This window comes from Festucalex cinctus, chromosome 16 (assembly GCF_051991245.1).
Source record: "Festucalex cinctus isolate MCC-2025b chromosome 16, RoL_Fcin_1.0, whole genome shotgun sequence".
Classification (NCBI taxonomy): domain Eukaryota; kingdom Metazoa; phylum Chordata; class Actinopteri; order Syngnathiformes; family Syngnathidae; genus Festucalex; species Festucalex cinctus.
This window is the reverse complement of record NC_135426.1, coordinates 1,584,161-1,609,148: the sequence shown is the minus strand read 5'-3', so window position 1 is coordinate 1,609,148 and position 24,988 is coordinate 1,584,161. Positions and strand designations below refer to the sequence as shown.

The 24,988-nt window shown below is 42.0% G+C and overlaps 1 protein-coding gene across 1 annotated transcript in view; it reads right to left on the bottom strand.

The window, feature by feature from the left end:
• Positions 1 to 24,988, bottom strand: part of magi2a (membrane associated guanylate kinase, WW and PDZ domain containing 2a) — a 550,070-nt gene that overhangs the window by 316,901 nt on the left and 208,181 nt on the right. The window contains 4 exon segments of the mRNA XM_077498878.1: positions 13,924 to 14,003; positions 15,074 to 15,284; positions 18,425 to 18,570; positions 18,572 to 18,635. Coding sequence (XP_077355004.1) covers positions 13,924 to 14,003; positions 15,074 to 15,284; positions 18,425 to 18,570; positions 18,572 to 18,635 — 501 coding nt within the window.

The window sequence follows — 24,988 nt, the reverse complement described above, 5'->3', positions numbered from 1 at the left end:
TCTTATATTCATAGTTTTTGCCCGTTAATAAATAATATAGCTAGTAAGTAATAAGACACGCAAAAATGGTATAGTTGAATCATCTGGGTCAAAAAGCAATGTTTTAGGATTGTGTGATGAAATGATGAATAAAAGTAAGGATACGACAGGTACATAAATGGTTATGTAAGTGTAACGTGTTGGTGCAAAACGTTGTGGTCGTGTTGCATGTTACTCAATGGCTGTGTGTGTCAAAACGAGTTTATTTGAAAGAATATACAAATATATACACACGGACATATATATTTATACAGTATAACAGTACCGCATGTATTGGTTTTAAGGAAAGAGTTGAAAAGCAGTGTTCAGAAAAAAGCATAAGACGCACAAAGTACCATCCTGTTTAGTTTATGTATTGTATACTTACGGAAAAAAGTTGGCAATCTTTGCGTATGGAGATGATTAGAGGGTCTTTATCAAAAGAGAATTTGCTTGGTGATTTGTTCATGTTCTGTAGAAAAGCAAAGGAGTAGAAATAAATACAGTATCATACTTCATAAACATACAAGAAATTTGTAGCTGTATTAACCATTGTTGGTATTTGAAGTGATAATTTAGGAATAGAAGTGTAGTGATTGCAGAATTTATAGAGTGCTTACCTTGTATGACTTTGTAGATGGAAATGTCTTTTGTTGAAAGAGCTCTTTGTTGTCTACTATATATGCAAGGACAAGCATAAGTAGGTGTGGTTATGAAGTACTTGACCATTGAAATAAAGCAGTGGTATCAAATGTATGGACCGTGGTTTGGCTCAGGCCTGCAAAGGGGTTTAATGTGGCACAAGAGATAATCTTGTAAGGTACAAAAAATAATAATAATATAATAGGTATGCCTCTGAGTTTTCACAAATCTAGGTCAAGTCAAGTCATCTTTAGTTATTTCGCGCTTGAATCATCCAATCGGAAATGCTCCATAAAAAATGTATAGAGGGTGCGATTTATTGCAAATTGCACAAGAAATCTCTAAAAATTCATGTTAATGACAAGTCTGATGTGTGTGCAAAGTTTCACGAGTTTTCACACATGTATAGATAAAAAAAAAACAAAGCAGCACTTTACTTGGCAACCAATGCATCGCTATAGCAGCAGCGTGCGACAAAATAAAAAACTTTCGATAAATTTGCATCTTAAACATCTTAAGATGAAACACACCAAGTTTGAACACGGTCGGATGAATTTTGTAGGAGGAGTTAAAATATGACCCCTAAAAAAGGCCACAAAAAAAGGCTACAAATCCCATCATAAATCAAAATGGCGGACTTCCTGTTTGGTTTAGCACATGGTTCCAAGAGACTTTTTTGTACATCGTGGGCTCTTATGTATGCCTCTAAATTATCATAGCGCTAGGTGAAACGTACAACCGGGAATGCTTCGTTAAAGAGGAGTTTTTTAGCTCAAAATGTGATGCCCGGCCCCTACGGGACTTCCTGTTTGGTTTAGCACATGGCACCAAGAGACTTTTTTGTACATCGTGGGCTGTTACATTTGTCTCCAAATTTTCGTAGCTCTAGCTGCTTCGTACAACTGGGAATGCTTCATTAAGAAGGAATTTTTTCCTTTGCAAACTGTGCATGCCACGGCAACAGCGTGCGACAAAATAAAAAGCTTTCAATAACTTTTCATCTTCAACATCTTAAGATGAATCACACCAAGTTTGGAGATGATTGGATAAACTCTGTAGGAGGAGTTCGTTAAAATAAGACCCCTATGAAATGGCCCAAAAAATGGCAACACGTTCCAAAGTAAATCAAAATGGCGGACTTCCTGTTCGGTTTAGCATATGGTTCAAAAAGAGTTTTTTGTACCTTGAGGGCTGTTACATATGTCTTCAAATATTGGTAACTCTAGGTGAAATGTACAGCCGGGAATGCTTCATTAAGTTAGAATTTTGAAACACAAAATTTGATGCCTCGCCTCTGGCGGACTTCCTGTTAGGTTTAGCATATGGCACCAACAGGCTTTTTTGTAGATCATAGTCTGTTACATATGTGTACCAATTTTCGTAGCTCTAGATTAAACGTACCACCGGCAATGCTTCGTTAAGTAAGAATTTTGAAACTGTAAATTTGATGCCCCGCCACCGTCATATAGTATGTCAAAAACTTTAGATTTTTTACCATGATGTTGTCCCAGGTGTTGAGATGGTACAGCCCAAGTTTGAAGTCAATCGGGTTAACCGTGTAGGAGAAGCGGGCAAAAGTATGACCCCTGTAAATGTGCAAAAATGGGCCAAAATTGGACATTCAAATACTCATACCTCACTTCCTGTCTATTTTAGGGTACACATATCAAAGAGGTTTTTGTTCATCTGGATGTGCTACAGGTGCCACACAATTTTCGTAGCCATAGGACAATCGTAGCGGGACAGGGATCCGTTAAACCTATGTAGGTGGCGCTACAGAGCCATTTTTCTGTTATCATGTATGGCGACTTTAAAATATCAAATTTTTCGCCAGACCCGATCTGCGTGTAAAGTTTGGTGAGTTTTCGTTCATGTTTAGTGCCTCAAAAATGTGGTTGTTTGCGGAAAAGAATAATAACAAAGAAAAAGAAGAAGAAGAAGAAGAAGAATAATAATAAGAATTCCTTCAGGAACAATAGGGACCTCGCAGCGGTCGCTGCTCGGGCCCTAATAAGAATTCCTTCAGGAACAATAGGGACCTCGCAGCGGTCGCTGCTCGGGCCCTAATAAGAATTCCTTCAGGAACAATAGGGACCTCGCAGCGGTCGCTGCTCGGGCCCTAATAAAGGGCCCTCGCAACCCGTGCCACGTTGGGGTATTTGCACGTCGGGGTACTGGCACGTTAGGGTACTGTTTCATAAGAAACCGTCTAAATTGTAAATGTTTTGCCATGCTTTTTGTGTTTGTTCACATTGCTATGGAATGCTTTGTCGAGGTATTCGGCTGATAGGTATGCCTCCCAATATTCACACATCTAGCTGAATCATATAAAAAAAAAAAATTCTTTGCAAACAATGCATCGCTACAGCAAAGGCGTGCCACGTTGGGGTACTTGCACGTCGGGGTACTGGCACGTTGGGGTACTGTCAAATAGGACAAGGACCATCTAAAATGTTTTTGACAAGCCTTGTGTGTGCAAAGTTTAATCAAAACGCAAAATATGGTGCGCAATTCCCAAAATAAATTCAAAATGGCGGACTTCCTTTTAGGTTTAGCATACGGCTACAGAATACTTTTTGTAGGTCTTAAGCTAATAGGTATGCCTCCCAGTTTTCACAAATCTAGGTCAAGTCATCTTTAGTTGTGTATCGCTTGAATCATACAATTGGAAATGCTCCATAAAAATGCATAGAGGGCGCTATTGAGCACAACGTTGGGTTACTTGCACGTCAGGGTACTGGCACGTTGGGGTACTGTTACATGGAACAAGGACCATTTAAAATGTTAGTTTTTTCCATGCCTTGTCTGTGCAAAGTTTAATGAAGAAGGCCAAAAATTATGTATAATTCCCAAAATAAAATCAAAATAGCGGACTTCCTCTTTGGTTTGGCAAATGGCTACATAATACTTTTTTGTAGGTCTAGCATAATCATACAATCGGAAATGCTTCATAAAAAGGTCTAGAGGGCGCTATTTATTTCAAATTGCACAATAAATCTCTGAAAATTCATGTTCATGACAAGTCTGATGTGTTTGCAAAGTTCCATGAGTTTTCATGTGTATAAAAAAAAAAAGCAGCACTTGACAAACAATGCATTGCTATGGCAACAGCGTGTTACAAAATAAAAAACTTTCGATTACTTTGCATCTTAAACATCTTAAGATGAAACACACCAAGTTTGAAGACAGTCGGATAAATTTTGTAGGAGGGGTTCGTTAAAATATGACCCCTGAAAGTTTTTCCTTGCCCGGTTGGAGGGTTAGATCAGGGGATGTCGCAACTTGTTTGTGGTTAAGTGCTACAGAAGTAAATGTGTCTTAACAACCTCATGATTGAATGTGTTTTCAATTCTCTAGGATGTGATTGGATTGTATCAATTAAATGTTCTTATAACTGATTCAGTGAGTAGTAAAAATAGTGTGTCAAGTATAATGACATGAAATATAAGGAATACAAAAAACAAAACAAGAACCCTCTAAATTACACATTTTGTTCCAGGCTTTATGTGCGTGCATAGTTTGAGTATACACCTAGGTTTAGGCCAGGAGTGTTCAAACCTTTTGCAAAGAGGGCCGGGTATGGTAAGGTGAGAATGTGTGGGGCCTAATCAACCATTTAGTTTAGCCTGACATAATTTTTTTACATGCATATGTAAATATATATATGTGGACAAATGTGTACATATGTCTACAAATTTTTGTAGCTCGAGCTGCTTCGTCCAACTGGGAACGCTGCATTAAGAAGGATTTTTTTTTCCTTTGCCAACAGTGCATGCCACGACAACAGCGTGCGACGAAATAAAAAGCTTTCAATAACTTTTCATCGTCAACATCTTAAGATGAATCACACCAAGTTTGAAGATGATCGGATAAACTCTGTAGGAGGAGTTCGTTAAAATAAGACCCCTATGAAATGGCCAAAAAAATGGCAACATGTTCCAAAGTAAATCAAAATGGCAGACTTCCTGTTAGGTTTAGCATATGGTTCAAAAAGAGTTTTTTGTACCTCGAGGGCTGTTACATATGTCTTCAAATTTTGGTCACTAGGTGAAACGTACAGCCGGAAATGCTTCATTAAGTAAAAATTTTGAAATGCAAAATTTGATGCCCTGCCTCTGGCGGACTTCCTGTTAGGTTTAGCATATGGCACCAACAGGCTTTTTTGTAGATCATAGTCTGTTACATATGTGTACCAATTTTCGTAGCTCTAGATTAAACGTATAACCGGCAATACTTCAGATGAAACATGCCAAAGAATGAAGACAATCTGATAAGTTTTGTAGAAAATATGAGGCCTATAAAAGGCCCCCAAAAAATGGCTACAAATAGCAAAGTAAATCAAAATGCCGGACTTCCTGTTTGGCTTAGCATATGGTTCTAAAAGACTTTTTTGTACATCGTGGGCTCTTATGTATGCCTCCAAATTATCATAGCGCTAGGTGAAAGGTACAACCGGGAATGCTTCGTTAAAGAGGAGTTTTTTAGCTCAAAAAGTGATGCCCGGCCCTTGCGGGACTTCCTGTTGGGTTTAGCACAAAGCAGCAAGAGACTTTTTTTGTACATCGTGGGCTGTTACATATGTCTACAAATTTTCGTAGCTCTAGCTGCTTCGTACAACTGAGAATTCTTCATTAAGAAGAATTTTTTTCCTTTGCAAACAAGTGCATGCCACGACAACAGCGTGCAGCGAAATAAAAAGCTTTCAATAACTTTTCATCTTCAACATCTTAAGATGAATCACACCAAGTTTGAAGATGATCGGATAAACTCTGTAAGAGGAGTTCGTTAAAATAGGACCCCTATGAAATGGCCAAAAAAATGGGAACACGTTCCAAAGTAAATCAAAATGGTGGACTTTCTGTTAGGTTTAGCATATGGTTCAAAAAGAGTTTTTTGTACCTTGAGGGCTGTTACATATGTCTTTAAATTTTGGTAACTCTAGGTGAAACGTACAGCCGGGAATGCTTCATTAAGTAAGAATTTTGAAACTCAAAATTTGATGCCCCGCCTCTGGCGGACTTCCTGTTGGGTTTAGCATATGGCACCAACAGACTTTTTTGTAGGTCATAGTCTGTTACATATGTGTACCAATTTTCGTAGCTCTAGGTTAAACATACAACCGGCAATACTACGTTTAGTAAGAGTTTTGAAACTCTAAATTTGATGCCCCACCGCCGTCATATAGTATGTCGAAAACTTTAGATTTTTTACCATGGTGTTGTCCCAGGTCTTGAGATGGTACATCCCAAGTTTGAAGTCAATTGGATTAACCGTGTAGGAGAAGCAGGCAAAAGTATGACCCCTGTAAATGTGCAAAAATTGGCCAAAATTGGACATTTAAATACTCATATCTCACTTCCTGTCTATTTTAGGGTACACACATCAAAGAGGTTTTTGTTCATCTGGATGTGCTACAGGTGCCACACAATTTTCATAGCCGTCGGACAATCGTAGCGGGCCAGGGATCTGTTTAACCTATGTAGGTGGCGCTATGGAGCCATTTTTCTGTTATCACCTATGGCGACTTTAAAATATCAAATTTTTCGCCAGGCCTGACGTGTGTGTAAAGTTTGGTGAGTTTTCGTTCACGTTTAGTGTCTCAAAAATGTGATTGTTTGCGGAAAAGAATAATAACAAATAAAAAGAAGAAGAACTAGAGCTGCGAGCAGCTATAAAGGGCCCTCGCAACCCGGGCCACGTTGGGGTATTTGCACGTCGGGGTACTGGCATGTTGGGGTACTGTCAAATAGGAAACCATCTAAATTTTAAACGTTTTTGCCATGCTTTGTGTTTGTAAAGTTTCATGGAAAGGCCAAAAATGATGCACAGTTAACAAAATAAAATCAAAATGGATTGGCACATGGCTATATAGAATACTTTTTGAATATATTAGGCATGCCTGCCAATATTCACACATCTAGCTGAATCATATAATCGGAAAGACTTCATAAAAATGTCTAGAGGGCGCTATTGAAGCATTTATTGCAAATTTAATAAGAAATCTCTAAAATATTCATGCTTATGACAAGCCTGATGTGTGTGTAAAGTTTCATGAGTTTTTGCACATGTTTAGACCCCCCCCAAAAAAAGCAGCATTTTACTTGGCAAACAATGCATCGCCATGAAACGGCGTGGGACAAAATAAATAACTTTCGATAACTTTGTATCTTAAACATCTTAAGATGAAGCACACCAAGTTTGAAGACAGTCGGATAAATTTTGTAGGAGGAGTTCGTTAAAATATGACCCCTAAAAAAGGCCACAAAAAATGGCTACAAATCCCAACGTAAATCAAAATGGCGGACTTCCTGTTTGTTTTGGAAGATGGTTCCAAGAGACTATTTTGTACATCGTGGGCTCTTATGTATGCCTCTAAATTATCATAGCGCTAGGTGAAAAGTACAACCGGGAATGCTTCGTTAAAGAGGAGTTTTTTACCTCAAAATGTGATGACCGGCCCTTACGGGACTTCCTGTTGGGTTTAGCACATGGCACCAAGAGACTTTTTTGTACATTGTGGGCTGTTAAATTTGTCTCCAAATTTTCATAGCTCTCGCTGCTTCGTACAACTGTGAATGCTTCATTAAGAGGGAATTTTTTCCTTTGCAAACTGTGCATGCCACGGCAACAGCGTGCGACGAAATAAAAAGCTTTCAATAACTTTTCATCTTCAACATTTTAAGATGAATCACACCAAGTTTGGAGATGATCGGAAAAACTCTGTAGGAGGAGTTCGTTAAAATAAGACCCCTATGAAATGGCCCAAAAAATGGCAACACGTTCCAAAGTAAATCAAAATGGCGGACTTCCTGTTCGGTTTAGCATATGGTTCAAAAAGAGTTTTTTGTACCTTGAGGGCTGTTACATATGTCTTCAAATGTTGGTAACTCTAGGTGAAATGTACAGCCGGGAATGCTTCATTAAATAAGAATTTTGAAACACAAAATTTGATGCCTCGCCTCTGGCGGACTTCCTGTTAGGTTTAGCATATGGTTCAAAAAGAGTTTTTTGTAGATCATAGTCTGTTACATATGTGTACCAATTTTCGTGGCTCTCAATTAAACGTACCACGGCAATGCTTTGTTAAGTAAGAATTTTGAAACTGTAAATTTGATGCCCCGCCACCGTCATATAGTATGTCAAAAACTTTAGATTTTTTACCATGATGTTGTCCCAGGTCTTGAGATGGTACAGCCCAAGTTTGAAGTCAATCGGGTTAACCGTGTAGGAGAAGCGGGCAAAAGTATGACCCCTGTAAATGTGCAAAAATGGGCCAAAATTGGACATTCAAATACTCATACCTCACTTCCTGTCTATTTTAGGGTACACATATCAAAGAGGTTTTTGTTCATCTGGATGTGCTACAGGTGCCACACAATTTTCGTAGCCATAGGACAATCGTAGCGGGACAGGGATCCGTTAAACCTATGTAGGTGGCGCTACAGAGCCATTTTTCTGTTATCACGTATGGCGACTTTAAAATATCAAATTTTTCGCCAGGCCCGATCTCCGTGTAAAGTTTGGTGAGTTTTCGTTCATGTTTAGTGCCTCAAAAATGTGGTTGTTTGCGGAAAAGAATAATAACAAAGAAAAAGAAGAAGAAGAATAATAATAAGAATTCCTTCAGGAACAATAGGGACCTCGCAGCGGTCGCTGCTCGGGCCCTAATAATAAGAATTCCTTGAAAAACAATAGGGACCTCGCAGCGGTCGCTGCTCGGGCCCTAATAATAAGAATTCCTTGAAAAACAATAGGGACCTCGCAGCGGTCGCTGCTCGGGCCCTAATAATAATAATAATAATAATAATAATAATAATAATAATAATTTTTACAAAAACAATAGGGACCTCGCAGCGGTCGCTGCTCGGGCCCTAATAATAATGATGATAATAATAATAATAATAATAATAATAATAATAATGGATTGCTCTGGTGGCTTTATTAAAACGAGTTAAATGTGAAGTACAGATTTGGATTTGTTCGACAAAAGCCTCGGAGAGTCTGCCTGTCAAAAAATGAGCTACAGCATCTTTTTACCTCCATTTTTCGATATGGTCATTGTGTGCTTACATAATATTATTCCTTGGCCTAGTTTACACACACACGTGTGCGCGCACACACCCACACACACTGTGTCCCGTATACTTGCATCCTCCCACACGCAAGAAAAAAAACTATCAAAGGCAAAAGCTGTCTTTTTGACTTTTAGTTTAAGATGTAAATGTCGACTTAGCCCGAAGGCGCTAATGCGCGAGCGTCAAGGCTACGGAAATCATAATACTTGAGATGTTGACATTTTCGACCTGAAGGTAAGCTAGGCTAGTGGTGTGTCTTTAAAAAATAATTTTGTTTTGTAAATAATGACCACTTTGACATTTCTATTGCAACAAAAACTTACTGATTAATATTGTAAATTTTGTCTTGACGTTAAATGCATTTTATTAATCGGAGTTAAGAAATGTCATGGATTTCTGGAATGCACCATAACATTCCAATATTATGCAGCACCCTATTCTTTTTATTTATTTATTTTTAATCGAGCATTTCCTAATTTCGGACAACAATGGAAGTCCATGGGAATTTGTTGCCGAAATAAAAACAAAACAAACACAACATGGGAGACAACAGCGCTATGCTAAGCTAGTGCTATTTGTTTCTATTATAACTTAAAAAAAATATTGTTTATATGGTCATTTTCTCTTCGGGTGGTGTTTCTATGCACTTGTTCGAGTAGGAGATCTGAAATTTCAGAGTTTCCTGGAATGCACCACAACATTCACAAAACTTTTGTAACACAGACGCTAGCATTTCATGATGCATTCAGGAGCACCCGGAATTTGCAGCTGTAGTCACGTCAACAAAAAAACATGTCCAATGAGTGCACTGAGCTGCTATTTGTCTTGTGATTTCTTTTTCATTTTTTTCAGCTTCAATGTACTTTTTCTTGAAGTTTTCCAATTTCCCAGCTTTATGGAACGCACCACAACTTTGTAGTACCAACGCTGCCCCCTATTGATTTGCCTCTGGTCTTTGTATCGACAAACGATCAATTAAAAAAAAAAGCCAACCGAGCGCCCTCTCACCCCATTTGATCCCTTCAGCCTCTTGAGGATTTATCATTTGTCATATTGTCGGCGTGTCGGCTGTGCGGCGAAAGCGTGCGCATGAACACCCCCCCAAAGGATTCAATTCCCAGCTAGTTCAAAGTGATAAATAGCGACGACTGCGGCAAAAACAAAGCCATTTCATACCTTCCGGAGTGCATCATGAGGATCTCAGCTCAGCAGAAAGGTGTGGGCGGAGACCCGGGCCGACCTTCTCATTGATCGCCAACAAGAGCTCATAAAACCGGCGTGAGAGTGAGAGCGTTTCTTTTGTGGCCGTCAAAGTCTTCCGGGTCACACACGTCCGCAAGAGAGAATTCCTTTGGCTTTGCGAAGGAAGACCTTTCAAACCGCCGCTTGGGAACATTTACAGCACCAGTCGACACTTCCAAGATGGATGCCCGGAGAAAAGTGTCAAATAGCAATACAGCGTCAATAGACAATCAACCAATATATTGTCAAGATTAGCGCTACTTCTCTTTGGATCCACACACGTGTTAAACATTGATATTTTGATGGCCAGTTTTCAATTGATAGACTGGCAGCAATTTTGACTGAAGGAACCTACTTTCTTTCCCAACTGTTTGACGGGATTTGGACTGATTTTGCAAGGCCCACAGAATATTGTGTTTTATTGCTATAAAAACTTAGAACCTACCAAACGAAAGGATTAGAGTCTCTTCTTTCATAAGGAAAAAAAGTACATTTGGTATCTGTTTCCGTTTTGCAGTAATTAGCATGAGAATATAGCTAATCACATTCCTGGTGAAAATGCTGTCAAAAAGAGCTTGTTGCAGCATGGCCCTGGATGATCTCATACTCTGCTTTCACCTGCTGGCCGTATTTTGGAACAACTACCATTGCTTTAAGCCCCCTCTTCATGTCAGAAGTTGCATCAAAGCCTTCTCTATGGTCTTGCATAAAAACACATTAAAAACGTGTATATACATTTTTGGGAGTGAAGGACAAAGTACTAAAAAAAACATTTAAAAAAAAGTTTACATGTTTTTGGGGGTGAATGAGCTAATGACTGTATCGTTCTTGATATCGCAGCTCTGGTATCAATTGTAAACACTAGCTAGTATCGGTCGACCTTTGCCACTCAATTGTTGACAGAGTCAATAAGAAGCACATTTCAGCACCACCGCTAGATCAGTAAATCTGCTCCAGTACATTTTGCCCACACTTCAACCCGTGTGTGTGTGTGTGTGTGCGTGCGTGTGCGTGTGTGAGTTATTATCGAGAGAGAGGCAGCGGCGCCCTCCTTCACCTTGAGTGGAGTCGCGCCGGGTGCGAGGTGACGCCACGCGTCGTGTTGTCAGTGACATGATTGATGTCTGTATTTCTAGAGCATCCACGCACAGCTGAGATTGGACGGGAGTGAGCGTGCTTGGACTTCCTGTCAATGGGTGTGGTTTAGCTGATGGACAGCCAATCAGAGCGCTGCTTCAGTGACCGGGGAGTCCCAAATTGTTGGGGGTCAACGCTTTGCAGATTTGCAGAAGTATCATCCCCGTCTTTGTTCGATGGTTGCACATTTGAAAGCATGGAATTATAGAATTATAAAATATAATTAAAAAAAATTAATTTCACCGTTTAATTTCAGTTGTGACCAAAGTAGGGTGCGCAACCTGTGTGTCAATATTACATCATAGGAAAAATATCAATATCTGAGACGAGAAACTGCAGCTAAGAGAAAAATCCATTAAAAACACTTGCATATTAATACGACATCGTACCAAAAATGACCATATCAAAAATTGGACTTGTGCATTGATATTGTATTTGAAGAACACATAACGATACTGAATCACAAAAAAAAAATGCTGTAATATCAGAAAATGGCTTTGTAAGAGAAATGGCAACTACTGAAAACTTTATTGTTATCAAGGCTATATTGTATCAGATTGATACTGTAGCATAAGAAGAAAAAAAAACGTGACTTGTGCATCAATTCCATATTGTGCAAGAAATATAAAATGGTTTGGTGCATTGATTGTGTATTACAAGATAAATGATATAATACTGAAAATTGGACTTGTGTACTGATGCTGTATCATATGAGAAATAACTAACTTTGAAAAATTGGGTGTAACAATACTGCACTGTAAGAAAAAAAATGACTTGAGCAAAAATAGATTTGTGTACCAATACTTTATTGTAGGAGTAGATGGATGTATGCTTGTGTATTTGAAGAGAAATGGCTATAATATCAAAAATTGGATATCAAACTGGTTTGTAAAGGCGACAACTATAAAATCAATATTTGACTTGACTGTATATTGCAAGAGAAAAAAAAAAGACATATCGATAGTGAAACAGACTTTCCTCAATTTTGCCTTCCTGTAGGTGTTTCGTGTGGAACACAACGTAGGCGAGAGGCGTTTTTTTTTTTTTTGCCAGCCAACGTACACTCGGCGGGAAGGAAGACTTTCAAAAACAACATTTTCAGCTCCCTTGGAACAAAAGCAAACAAGCTGCCTGTTCCCCGTCTGCCAAAAAGCAAAGGAGACGGCAAAGCGGCTGCAAAGCAAAAGCAAAAGCAAAAAAGGGAAGTGGGACAAAGACAATGTATCCCGTCCCGATGTAGATGCCGCGAGACGAGACGGGAGGCGCAAATATCAAGACGCTTATGTAACGACAAGGCAGCTGTGATGTGGAGCCAGCGCGCCTTTCAACGCTGACAGTCAGGGAACGTGGACGGCAAGTAGAGCGCACACACGCACGAACGCAGGCCTTCACAAACTTTTGGGGAATTTTTAAAAGGAACCTCGTCATCATCCCAACAACAATTAAATACAAGGAACTATTTTCAGACCAGAATAAGAACAGTTTTGCATTTTTCTAGTTTTTACTTCGTTTTGACTTTTGTTTTTTAGATTCACTTGTTTTTTTAGATTTTTTAAAATATGTTTCATTTTAGTTTTGCTTTTATTACCTTTAGCATTAGTTTTTTTTAAACTCTTTGACCACCAAAAACGTTGAATAACATTTAGTAAAATCACGATGTATGCCACCATAAACCTTAAATGACGACAACTATGTTTTGTTTTTGTTTTTTTTGTTTTTTGTTTTTTTTAAATCAATGGGCAGTGCAACGTCAGTAAACGTTAGTAAACAAAAATATTTGTGTATTTGTGGAGAAAATGTATCTTTTCACAAAAAGATTGCTTTCTCTTTATCTTCTCAATTTTCACTCAATGTCACTCAAATGACCTATTTTCAAATGGTTATTATTAAAGAACGGAATAAGGCGGAAACCTACTTTTTTTTCTTTTGAAAGAATAGAATGCGATCTTTCATGTATATGTAGTAAAAGAACAATATTCTGTTTTGCCTTAAAAGATGAGTTAAAAAGCTGGAAATCATTGGCACTGTGGGGTTGTATTTTTTTTTTAATAAAAGAGTTAATAATGGAGTATTTGTCGAGTGCAAGAAAAAAAAGGTTGCTAGCATTGTGTGACAAAGTAATTTAAACTAATTTAAACTGTCGTACCTTCCTTCTTCTGTACAGATGTACAGCAATAGCAAAAAATAATATATGATATAAAAAACATTAAATGTGTCACGCTTGTTGCACACTGTTTTGCTCGCCAGGTTTTGAGCAGCAGCCTTAGCAAGTTTTCTGGGGGAAACCCTGACAATCATTTCAGTGCATTAAGCTCATCGAGGGAGGGAGGAGTCATCGCTTTATATGTAGTCATGCACTTCAAAAAACAACAAAAGACTTGCGAATGTACTGCTAACTTCCTGACACTTGCGGCGTACTGACCCAAACAGTCGCTCGGTCCTTCCTGTTGGTTTGCATGCAAGCGAGTGGCCATTTTGAGCCGATGGCGTGCTACGACCGCGCCGTGCGCTTGATAGGTGGCGCCGTTTGTTCAATTTCACGCCGGGGCAAACTCTGTCCTGGTGCTCCTGAACGCACCGTGAGCGACACAAGGCCATCAGTCAATTGGACGCAGCGGACGGACAGACGGACGAAGGAGACACGCGCTTTCTGTGTGTGTGGGTGGCCGAACCGCACACACCGCCTCGCTCCCAGCGGAGAATAAAGAATTCTTTGTAACCAACGTGGTCCATCTCCCCTACAAGTATATCAATAAGACCATTGCAGCTCGCTCGCGCATGTGTGCATGTGCACGGGTGCGCAACTCACCGTCCTCTTTGCAGTCCTCGGGCAGCTTGGCCTTCTTGGCCAGTCTGGGGTCCAACCACGACGTCGTTTTGGTGTTGTGGCTGCGAAAAAGGACCACAAACAACAAGTGAGCGAGCGAGCGAGAGAATGTGAGGGAGGGATGGAGGGAGGGAGTACGAGAGAGGTGGGAGGTTGGCCGAGTCTTAATTGAGTGGCTGCAACATTTTGCTGGAGAAGAAAAACAAAACAAAACAAAACAAAAAAAACACAATCAATACTTTTAAATTGCTGGAGGCCTAGAATGCAGATGCCATGCAGGCCCAACTCCAAAAAAATACAAACGTATCAATTTAAACACTAAGCAACTAAAACAAATAATTCCTGAAAAATATAAGCATATCTGATTACGCAAATGCAGGAAAAATAATTATATACAAAGATGAAGAAAAAAAAGTCACCAAAATATAAGATTATACATGTACAAAATATAAATTACTGCATTTTAATAATGAAAAAAAATCTAAAATAGTAACAGAAGCACAGATGTTGAAAAATAAACACAATTAATTTATAAAATATATAATATTTGAAAAACAAAAAAAATAAAAATAATGATTATTAAATAAACGATAAGATACAGCAGAACAATACATCATACTTGGGATTTGAATTTAGTTCAAACAAAATCATTTTTCCGTCCCTTGCACGCTTTATGAACTCAACTGTATTGTGCTCTTAATGAAAAAAATAAAAATAAAAAATAAAAATAATACACGACAAAAAGTATGTTAATTTGTTTTAAAGACATAACCACACAAAAGCAGAAATAATATAGAATAATGATAATTATAAACATAATAATAAATATATAAAATAAATACAAAAGAAATCATTAAATTAACCTCACAGGATTAATTGATGCAAGTGGGTTATTAAAATAAATAAAAACATAAACAGAAAATACTCATTCAAATGATTGTGCAAAGTAAGTAATTTCAGTACACAGCAAACCAAACAAGTGTATACATAGTTACTGTTCAGCATAATGATTCCAAATCATTTCTGAATCTTGACAGTAAATGTAAAATTGTATTTTGAAAATCATGCTGTTGTGTATGAACTGGCGATGAGTCCCCTTTTGGAAATCAAAATGTTGAAAAGTGTGACTCACTCAATGAAGTAGACTTCTCCCTTGTCGGTGTACGCCATCTCCCAGTTGTCGGGCAGCGAGCCCAGATCCTCGCTCTCCTCCAGCTTGGGCAGGACGTTGGGCAGGACGCTTTTCGGCGAGTGGCCGGCGTCCGCCTCGGCCGCGTCGTCGCCCGGCGAGGGCGGAGCGTCGCCCGCTGCCGCATTCTTGTCCTCATGTTCACTCGTTGACTCTGCGCCGCCGACAAACCAGATTGCGTCAGACTTGAGAACAATCCAGATTGAAAAGACAAGCAGGCTGCTGCTGGGGATGACTTCTTCATCCAGCAGACGGTCAACAAATGGACAGACGCAATCATGAGGAGCGGATTTATGGCGCCTTTGCTACTCCAGATTGAAATGTACTGACAAACTAAACGTAAAACGAGTACTACATGTAAAGGTATGCCAAAAAAAAAAAAAAAAAACGCACAGCTTTGCCTTATGCCGATGCCAGACTACGCGATTTTTTTGTCTTACACGACAGTTGCGCTGTCACATTACCCGACAAATTCGCTCCGTGTCGTGGATGGGGTGTGTCGTCACACTACACGTCTGAACGCGACAAGACACCAGCCGATCATCGCGTGTTGTCTTGCCAAGAGAGACGCGTCGGCCACCGTTTGTAGGGAAGGTGGGACAAAAAAAAAAAAAAAGAGGCAAGGACAGGGAGTGTTTGCGTGAATGGAGCACGCATGGGACAAGTGTGATGTGAGCGCATTGCTTGCGCTCCCTGCTCCTCAATAGTGTTTAAAATATGATTTAGTAGCCAACACTGTATTTTAATTTATTTAGGCCTATATGCGCCGGGGCAATGTAGCCAATTTTGTTCATTAATTTGCGGGATGCCATCTTGTTTTATTATTTTATCAAACAATGAAATATTATATTGTTTGAGTATTTTTTATACTGCTTCATTTATTCATATTTGACTTGTTTTAGTACGGTGCATTGGATAGTACACCACTCACTCCGAGGGGGGGGGGGGGGGGGAAACTTTCAAGTGAGAGCGTGTGACAGTTAAGGCGGCGAGGCCTGGCCCGACTATGAAAATGTGATCGATCCTCACTAAATATGTGCCCATCCCTACTCATATGCCCAAATCTCTGAAATTATTAGAACAACAGTCACAATATATTTTGGTCCTCTATTCACGTCGCCGTTGCCGGACGGGTTGCACGGATGCGTGCGCGCTCCATGCAGGCGCAGCGCTGCAGCGGGGCATTCCCCCCCCCCCCTCGAGATGCACCTGTCTGGCCCCATCCCATGAAATATCCAGGGGATAAATAAATAAATACATAAACGAATACATAAACAAATGTATACATAAATAAAAAAAAGCTATAAAGTGCTGTTCAGTGTGTGATTGACGTTTCGCTCAAGATCGTGGCCAAAAGTCGTGCATGTGTCAGCCTTTCATAACAATGCAACAACGCCAACGAATGGAATCAGTGTTATAATGTTATGTTAACGGATATTTGAACGCAAACTGTGGACCAATATGTACACCAACAATATTACAATACTCAAGGAAAAATTCTTTGACTCATTGAGCCATTTTCAGCAGTCAAAAGTTCATATTTTGTCTATAATTAATGTGGTAATGGCTCAGTTTACTCACCAAACCAAGAAAACAGGTGAGCCGTGATTGGTCGTGACCTACTTCCTCAGCACAGATGAGTAATGTCATCATCAGTCGACAGCAAATAGAAAAATGACTTTTTAAAGGTATTGATTGGACATGAAAAATAATGACGTTACCACTTCAATTATAGACAAAATATGAACTAGTATCCCTTTAACCTTTTGAATGTATGATACTGCCTCTGGTGGCCAAGGTATTTGCACCAGAAGGAGCAGCACAATGCCCATTGAATGAAATCAAACAATGCAGCAGAAAAAGAAAAAAAAAGGTTTTTTGGGGTCAGAAAAGAAAATCTGATTTGACTGAAAAAGCCGACTACCTGCAGACATGGCAGGGGAAATTGCGGTCATCTTTTGGATCCCGATTATGCCTGGAAAATCGGGCTCCTCTAATCCCCAATTACATCAAGAAGAAATCAGATTAGAAACAGACAGAGACGCAAAAGTGCTCATCTCAATACTGACAAATTGTCATACCCAAGTGGACAGCAATCCAAGAAAGGATCCTTCCTACCTCGTTGAGGCTCCTTGCGGTCAAACCAAAACTTCATCCTAGCTAAGTATGAAAGCTCATGCAGCAAAGCTTGCAAATGGCTTCACTGAAACGCAAAAGCAAATGCAGAAAAGCAAAGTATCCAAGGATCACCTCCCTCCCTCCCTAACTCCCTGCAGCCACTTAAGTGCACTGATGAACCTTCTCTCTCTTCAACTCAACATGTCGCATAAAAAGCGGCTTAGACGGGTCACAGGACCCCGGTGTGGTTTTGGCTTTGGAATCACAAATAGAAAGAAAAAAAATCCAACTCAATGCCTCAATTATGACACTCCCTTCATGTGATCATGCTTGAAAGAAAAAAAAAATGTCTGGAATGTAGGATAATTTTGTCAACAAAAACTCAACAAAAATAATTTCGGCAACACACATTTTCCACCCGACTAAAACTAGACAAGACTAGACTTAACCCACATTAATAAACAATAACTGGGACTAAATCAGTACGCATTTTCGTCGACTAATAAAGATTAGACGAAAATAAAAACTGGAATAAAATCAATGGACATTTTAGTTCATGAACAAAAATGAGACAAAAATATGATTTTTGTCAAATCTTGTCTCTGCTAATCTGTCACGTCTGTGACAAATTTACAGGTAGCAAGTGCAACATGCACAAACAAACACATGGGACAGTCAGGAGGTGGAGTCACGGCTAAAAAATAAATCAATTATAGTCATAACGTAACATTAATGCAAATGCTATAATGTTAATCCGACCGCTAACTAATGCTAGCTAACTTACTAGCTCGACGCATAGAGCCATAGTTGCCACTATCATTGTGTGTCAAGTTGTTTTTCATGAGAAGATGAGAAGAAATTTGATGTGAAATATTTTAGATCCAAAATGTTCAACAATCTGCTGACAAAAAAAACCAAAAAACAAATACAAGAATAAAATGACTGTCCTGACTAAAAGTTAACTAGTACTAGATGAATAAAATTTTGTTTTCTTGGACTAAGATAAAGACTAAAAATGTCTGATTTATAGTCAAATAAAAATGGACGAAATAAAAAGGGGATGAGTCTGACAAACTGTGATCAAAACTAACTTTGACTAAAACTGGGACAAAATTTCAAAACGGTCAATAAAACGAATCGAATTGAAAGAAAAGCGGCCGCGCCATCGGGTCTGACCTGGAGCGAGGGCGATGCCGTTGACGACGACGAGGGCGGGCCTCTCCTCTTCCTCGTCCTCGGGTGGCTCGATGGCGATGGCCTCGCTGGCCTTTTCTTCCATGTCACTGAGCGACTTGTTGCGCTTGCGCTTGCCCTCCGAGCCGCTCTGTTACATTTAGTGGCGGCGCGGCGGGCTCGACGAGAGGCTTGGGCGTGCCGTAAAAGTGATCTGGGAAAAAGCACAGGGCACCAGATTCAGCAGCATGTTCCAATTCATACTGATAAGAAAAAACAAAACTAGAACTTGATAAAGCCATTTTTAGATTGTGCATTTGCTGTTGCCTCGACGGGCTGCCAAAGTCTTGGAATGCTACAAGTGGCTTCAAGTCGCGCTAATGCAAAACAAAGACGAGATGCTTCCGGACTTATTGAGACAAAAGAGACCGTTTGTTGTTGCTTGCTGGAGTGTGCTGCCTAAACGACAGGAAGCATGTGCCACTGTGTACAGACTGTTCCCTCGATCACTGGTCTTATCTTCCAAAATCTACCCGCGATAATGGAAATCCGTATTCATTTAAAAAAATTAATCTGTTAATGTGATATATTTTTTCGTTTATTAGGGCCCGAGCAGCGACCGCTGCGAGGTCCCTATTGTTTTTGTAAAAATTATTATTATTAGGGCCCGAGCAGCGACCGCTGCGAGGTCCCTCTTGTTTTTGTAAGAATTATTTAGGGCCGAGCAGCGACCGCTGCGAGGTCCCTCTTCTTTTTGTAAGAATTATTAGGGCCCGAGCAGCGACCGCTGCGAGGTCCCTATTGTTTTTGTAAAAATTATTATTATTATTAGGGCCCGAGCAGCGACCGCTGCGAGGTCCCTTTTGTTTTTCGATCGGATTATTATTATCATTAATATTATTATTATTAGGGCTCGAGCAGCGGCGGCGGTGCCGCTGCAAGGCCCTGTTGTTTTTGTAGGAATTCTTCTTATTAGGGCCCGAGCAGCGGCGTCACCGGCGGCGGTGCCGCTGCGAGGCCATATTGTTATTGTAGGAATTCTTCTTCTTATTATTATTATTAGGGCCCGAGCAGCGGCGGCGGCGGTGCCGTCGTGAGGCCCTATTGTTTTTCAAGGAATTCTTATTAGGGCCCGAGCAGCGACTGCTGCGAGGTCCCTATTGTTCCTGAAGGAATTCTTATTATTAGGGCCCGAGCAGCAGCGGCACCGGCGGCGGTACCGCTGCGAGGCCCTATTGTTTTTGAAGGAATTCTTCTTCTTATTATTATTATTAGGGCCCGAGCAGCGGCGGCGGCGGTGCCGCTGCGAGGCCCTATTCTTTTTCAAGGAATTCTTATTAGGGCCCGAGCAGCGGCGGCACCGGCGGCGGTGCCGCTGCGAGGCCCTATTTTTTTTGAAGGAATTCTTCTTACTATTATTATTATTAGGGCCCGAGCAGCGGCGGCACCGGCGGCGGTGCCGCTGCGAGGTCCTATTGTTTTTGTAGGAATTCTTATTAGGGCCCGAGCAGCGGCGGCACCGGCGGCGGTGCCGCTGCGAGGCCCTATTGTTTTTGTAGGAATTCTTATTAGGGCCCGAGCAGCGGCGGCGGCGGTGCCGCTGCGAGGCCCTATTGTTTTTGTAGGAATTCTTCTTCTTCTTATTAGGGCCCGAGCAGCGGTGGCGGCGGTGCCGCTGCGAGGCCCTATTGTTTTTGTAGGAATTCTTCTTATTAGGGCCCGAGCAGCGGCGGCACCGGCGGCGGTGCCGCTGCGAGGCCCTATTGTTTTTGTAGGAATTCTTCTTATTATTATTTTTCTTCTCCGCAAACAATCGCATTTTTGAGACACTAAACGTGAACGAAAACTCACCAAACTTTACCCACACATCAGGCCTGGCGAAAAAATTTATATTTTAAAGTCGCCATACATGATAACAGAAAAATGGCTCCTTAGCGCCCCCTACATAGGTTAAATGGATCCCTGTCCCGCTATGATTGTCCTACGGCTACGAAAATTGTGTGGCACCTGTAGCACATCCAGATGAACAAAAACCTCTTTGATATGTGTACCCTAAAATAGACAGGAAGTGAGGTATGTGTATTTAAATGTCCAATTTTGGCCCATTTTTGCACATTTACAGGGGTCATACTTTTGCCCGCTTCTCCTACTCAGTTAACCCGATTGACTTCAAACTTGGGATGTACCATCTCAACACCTGGGACAACACCATGGTAAAAAATCGAAAGTTTTTTATTATTATTATTATTATTTTATTTTTATTTTTTTGTGTGTGTGTGCGTGCGTTTGCGTGTGTGCGTTTGCGTGCGTGCGTTTGCGTGCGTGCGTGCGTGCGTGTGCGTGCAAATACGTATAAATTTATACTCATTAATTCACCTAAAGCCTTATAAATATCCCATTACCCTTCGCCTTAACCAGGTACTTCAGAATATTGCCAGAGTCGTGAAGTTTAAATGGTCAGGAGACCAGAGAAAAGGTCAGAAAAAAATAAAGAGAAAAGAAAGATAAATCAAAGTGAAATCCAGCACCGACCAAACACTTCCTGCCTTCCCCATGATTACAAAATCAAAGTCTTACGCCAACCCCGGAAGCCTCTAAATTCCAGCAAATTTAGCGAGATCTCAAGAGACCAGAGGAAAAACTAAAGAGAGGAAGGAGGGAAGGATCGATAAGGCAGAGTGAGATCCATAGAAGCCAGTACATCCAATCCATCAAAGTGAAATCCAGCACCAACAAAACCCCTCCTGCGTGGTTACAAAACCAGAGTCTTATGCCAACCCCAGAAACCTCAAACTTCCAATAAATTGAGATCTCAAGTGACCAGAGGAAAAACTAAAGAGAGGAAGGAGGGAAGGATAGATAAAGCAAAGTGAGATCCACAGACCCAGCACCCACTGATTCAAGGGGCTGTGGGAGGGAGAGGCTACTTCTGTTGAGTTTCAGTAGATGCTGGTGCGACAGATCTGGCATGCATAAGGACCACCACCAAAGAAAGAAGCCGTCAACCGCGGTCCAGCAAAGCGAGCACCGCCCCCCCCCCCCGAAATCCCCAGGCCGCGGCAGCACCAAGGCCACCCCCAAGCCACCCGAGCGGACACCGACCCAGACGCCCGGAACACCCCAGCCCCGGCCCACATCCCCGAGCCCAAGGCCGCAGAACGAGGCCCAGCGGGCCCCCACAGCGCCCCACCGGTCACCAGCCCCCATCCCCCCACGACCCCCCCGCACCCCACCCACCCAAACCCGCCACCCGCCACGACCCAGGCCCCACCACCCCCGGCCCACAAACCCCCGAACACACCCCGACCCCCAACACCCAACCCCCCACCCACCCATACCTCCACCCCCCCCAAATAAGCCCCCCCCCCCCCCGACGACCGCCAACCCCCCCGCGAACCCGGCCCCCCGCGAGCCCCCCCCCCACCCCCGGAAACCGGCACCGGGTAGCAGCGCAGAGAGGGAAAACGTGCCCACCCCACCTCCAGCCGTGCGAGAGTAGCCCAGCGGCGGGAGGGGGGAAGCGGAGGAGGAAGCACCAGGGGAAAAGGCAGAACACCAGAACACCGAGCCCGGTGGGGAGAGGCCCCGGTCGTCACGCCAGCGTACTAGTGACACCTAACCCTGTTACTGAGTCCGCCAGCTCGCCGACTGGCGAGCTCTACCCTTACACCGTGAATGTGGCCCCCACCCAGTGTATATACAAGTGTGTGCGTGTGGTGCATTAAAATTGGGAGCAGGTGAGTCGGAGCAGAGGGAAAAAATTTCCCCTACTCCGACACACCCGCATCACCCCCCAAAAAATGAATATGTATATGTGTGGTGCATTAAAAAAGTGGTGGGGCAGGGACACAGATGGGGGGGACCACAGCGCTGCCAGGCACTGCAGTCCATCCCCTCTGATGGCTCCCCGCCCCAACTCACCCCTCCCCTTGGACATGAAGTGCATTAAAATTGGAGGGGAGTTGAAGGGTGAAGACGGTGTTTCCACCCTTCCCCACCCCACCAAGAAATGTGTTGTGTGCCCTATGTGTATATTTACAAAGTGTATAGCGCAAAACTAGTGAAGTGAGTAAGAGGAGCGACCAGCGGGGCCTCACCCAACCCGGCGGGTGTAGGTGGCACGCCCGCCCCCCAGCACCCCCCCCCCCCCCCAATCCGCCCCCACCCCACCCATCTGGCACCACAATAGGCGGGCCGCCAGCGCAGCAGGGCTACTGGACAGCCCACCGGCCACCGGAGCCCGCCCGGGGCGCCAGGAGTTCTACCGGGGTGGGGCAGGCCTCAAACCCCCGCCCGGCCCCCGGAGCCCGACGCTCGGGCCGGGGAGGGAGCCCGAGGCCCAGGGAGAGGGAGGGGGAGGGGGAGGGGGAGGGGGCAGGGGGCAGACAGGGAAGGGGGGGGGGGGAGCGGGGGGAAGACGACAAGAAGGCGAAAGGGCGGCTGCAGGGCAGGAGGGGGGGGGGGGGGGGGGAGGAGGAGTGAGGGCGACAAGGGAAAAGGGACCGGGAGGCAGAGGAGGATGGGCGGGAGGAGGCGAGGAGGGAGAGGCGACGGGGGGGAGGAAGGGGGAGGGGAGAGGGAGCCACGGGGCACACCAGAGGCCCACCCGCCCCGAACCGCGCCGCCGGGCACGGAGCAGCGGACCGCGCCGGGACGGCACCGCCCCGGGCACCAGGGAAAGCACCCCAACACCGCACCCCACAGGGGGCCCAGGGAGCGGCCAAGACGCAACCGCTACCGAGCAGACATGGGGGGGGGGGGGGGGGGCAGAACCACCCCCGGCCGACCACGGGGGACGGCGTCAAGAAAATTTACTAATTAGCATGCAGTAACACCAAGTGTTGATGCTTAGTGCCCACTAGAAATAAATCTTAAGGAGTTAGCGAGTAAAGTGTCGTATAGTGTGGTATGCTTGAGCCCACTAGCAGCAACTAGGTTCCTGACTATATAAAAATAAATACAATCAGATACAAAATACCAAATACAGAAGCAGCGAAAACAGAAGTTGTAACGATGTGGTGGCTCTCGTTAACAGGCAGAATCTTGGCAGGATTAAGTTGCCAAATTAAGATTAAAATATTCTATGTACATAGACCATATTTGTTTAAACTTGATACTTGATTTTTATTTAAGGCAGAGATTTTTTCCATTGAGATATAATTTATTAGTAAGTTTAACCAGTGGTCAATATTCAGAGATTGTTTATTTTTCCAATTGACAAGGATTATTTTTTTAGCAATAGTAAGGGCTATAAATATAGATTGGGATTGTTTACATGGTAGCTCAGTTATTGTTAAGTCACCTAGTAAACACAATCTTGGAGATAAAGGAAGCCTACAGTTTAATATATCAGCGAGCTTTTCCAAGATTTTAGTCCAGAAATGCATCACTGGAGTACATGACCATAAAGCATGAAGATAAGTATCGGCAGTGTTTTGTGAGCACTGGAGACAAATGTCGGAGTCAGAGAGTCCCATTTTTTTCATCATATATTGTGTAATATATGTTCTATGAAGTATCTTATATTGGATAAGTTGCAAATTTGTCTGTTTGGTCATTTTAAATACATTTTCACAGATTTGGGTCCAAAAGTCTGGTTCCGGAACTATAGACAAGTCTTTTTCCCATTTTAAAGTCGGTAAATACGTTTTATTTGTGTATAAAAATAACTTATATATTTTTGATATTTTCTTTATTGTTGTTGGAGAAAGCTTTATAATATCTTTAGCTAAGACAGGCAGTTGGAGCGTATCCTGAAGTGTTGGGATTTGTTTCTTAACCATACTTTTAACTTGCAGATAATGTAAGAAATTTCCATTTTTTATTTCATATTTCTGGACCAAGTTTGTATACGATATAAACTTATTATCTGAGAAAAGATGATGAAGGTGTGTAATTCCTTTCTGCTCCCATAAGCTTAAATGGAACGACTGATTATTAAGTTGAAAGTCGGGGTTATGCCAAATGGGAGAGAGCCCACAGGGCGCCAATTGGGAATTTGTAATTTCTAATGCCTTCCACCAGGCAGTCAGGGTGGCGGCTATCATTGGGTTTTAAAACAATTATGTCGTTTTATTGATTTTGTAATAAAGAGTAAATCTAACAGTCTAAGATTATTACAATCCTTCTGCTCCAATTGCAACCAACAGTTAGTATCTCTGTTGGGTTGTGTCCATAGCACAAGATATTGTAGTTGATTAGCTATATAATAGTACATAAAGTTTGGTGCCTCTAAACCTCCTTTAGATTTACTTTCCTGAAGAGTAGATAGACTAATTTTGGCTTTTTTTTTATTCCAATAGAATTTTATGATAGCAGAGTCCAGCGATTGGAACCAGTTAGACGTAGGTTTAAATGGAATCATTGAAAATAAATAATTAATCTTTGGTAAAACTTTCATTTTTATAGTAGCTATCCGTCCTATTAAAGAGATCGGAAGATTATTCCAGCGCTCCAGATCACTACGGATACTATCCAATAATGGTAAAAAATTTAAATTAGTTAATTCAGTTAACTTTGGTGAAATTTTAACACCTAAGTATTTTAAATTACCTGTAGGAAAGGAGT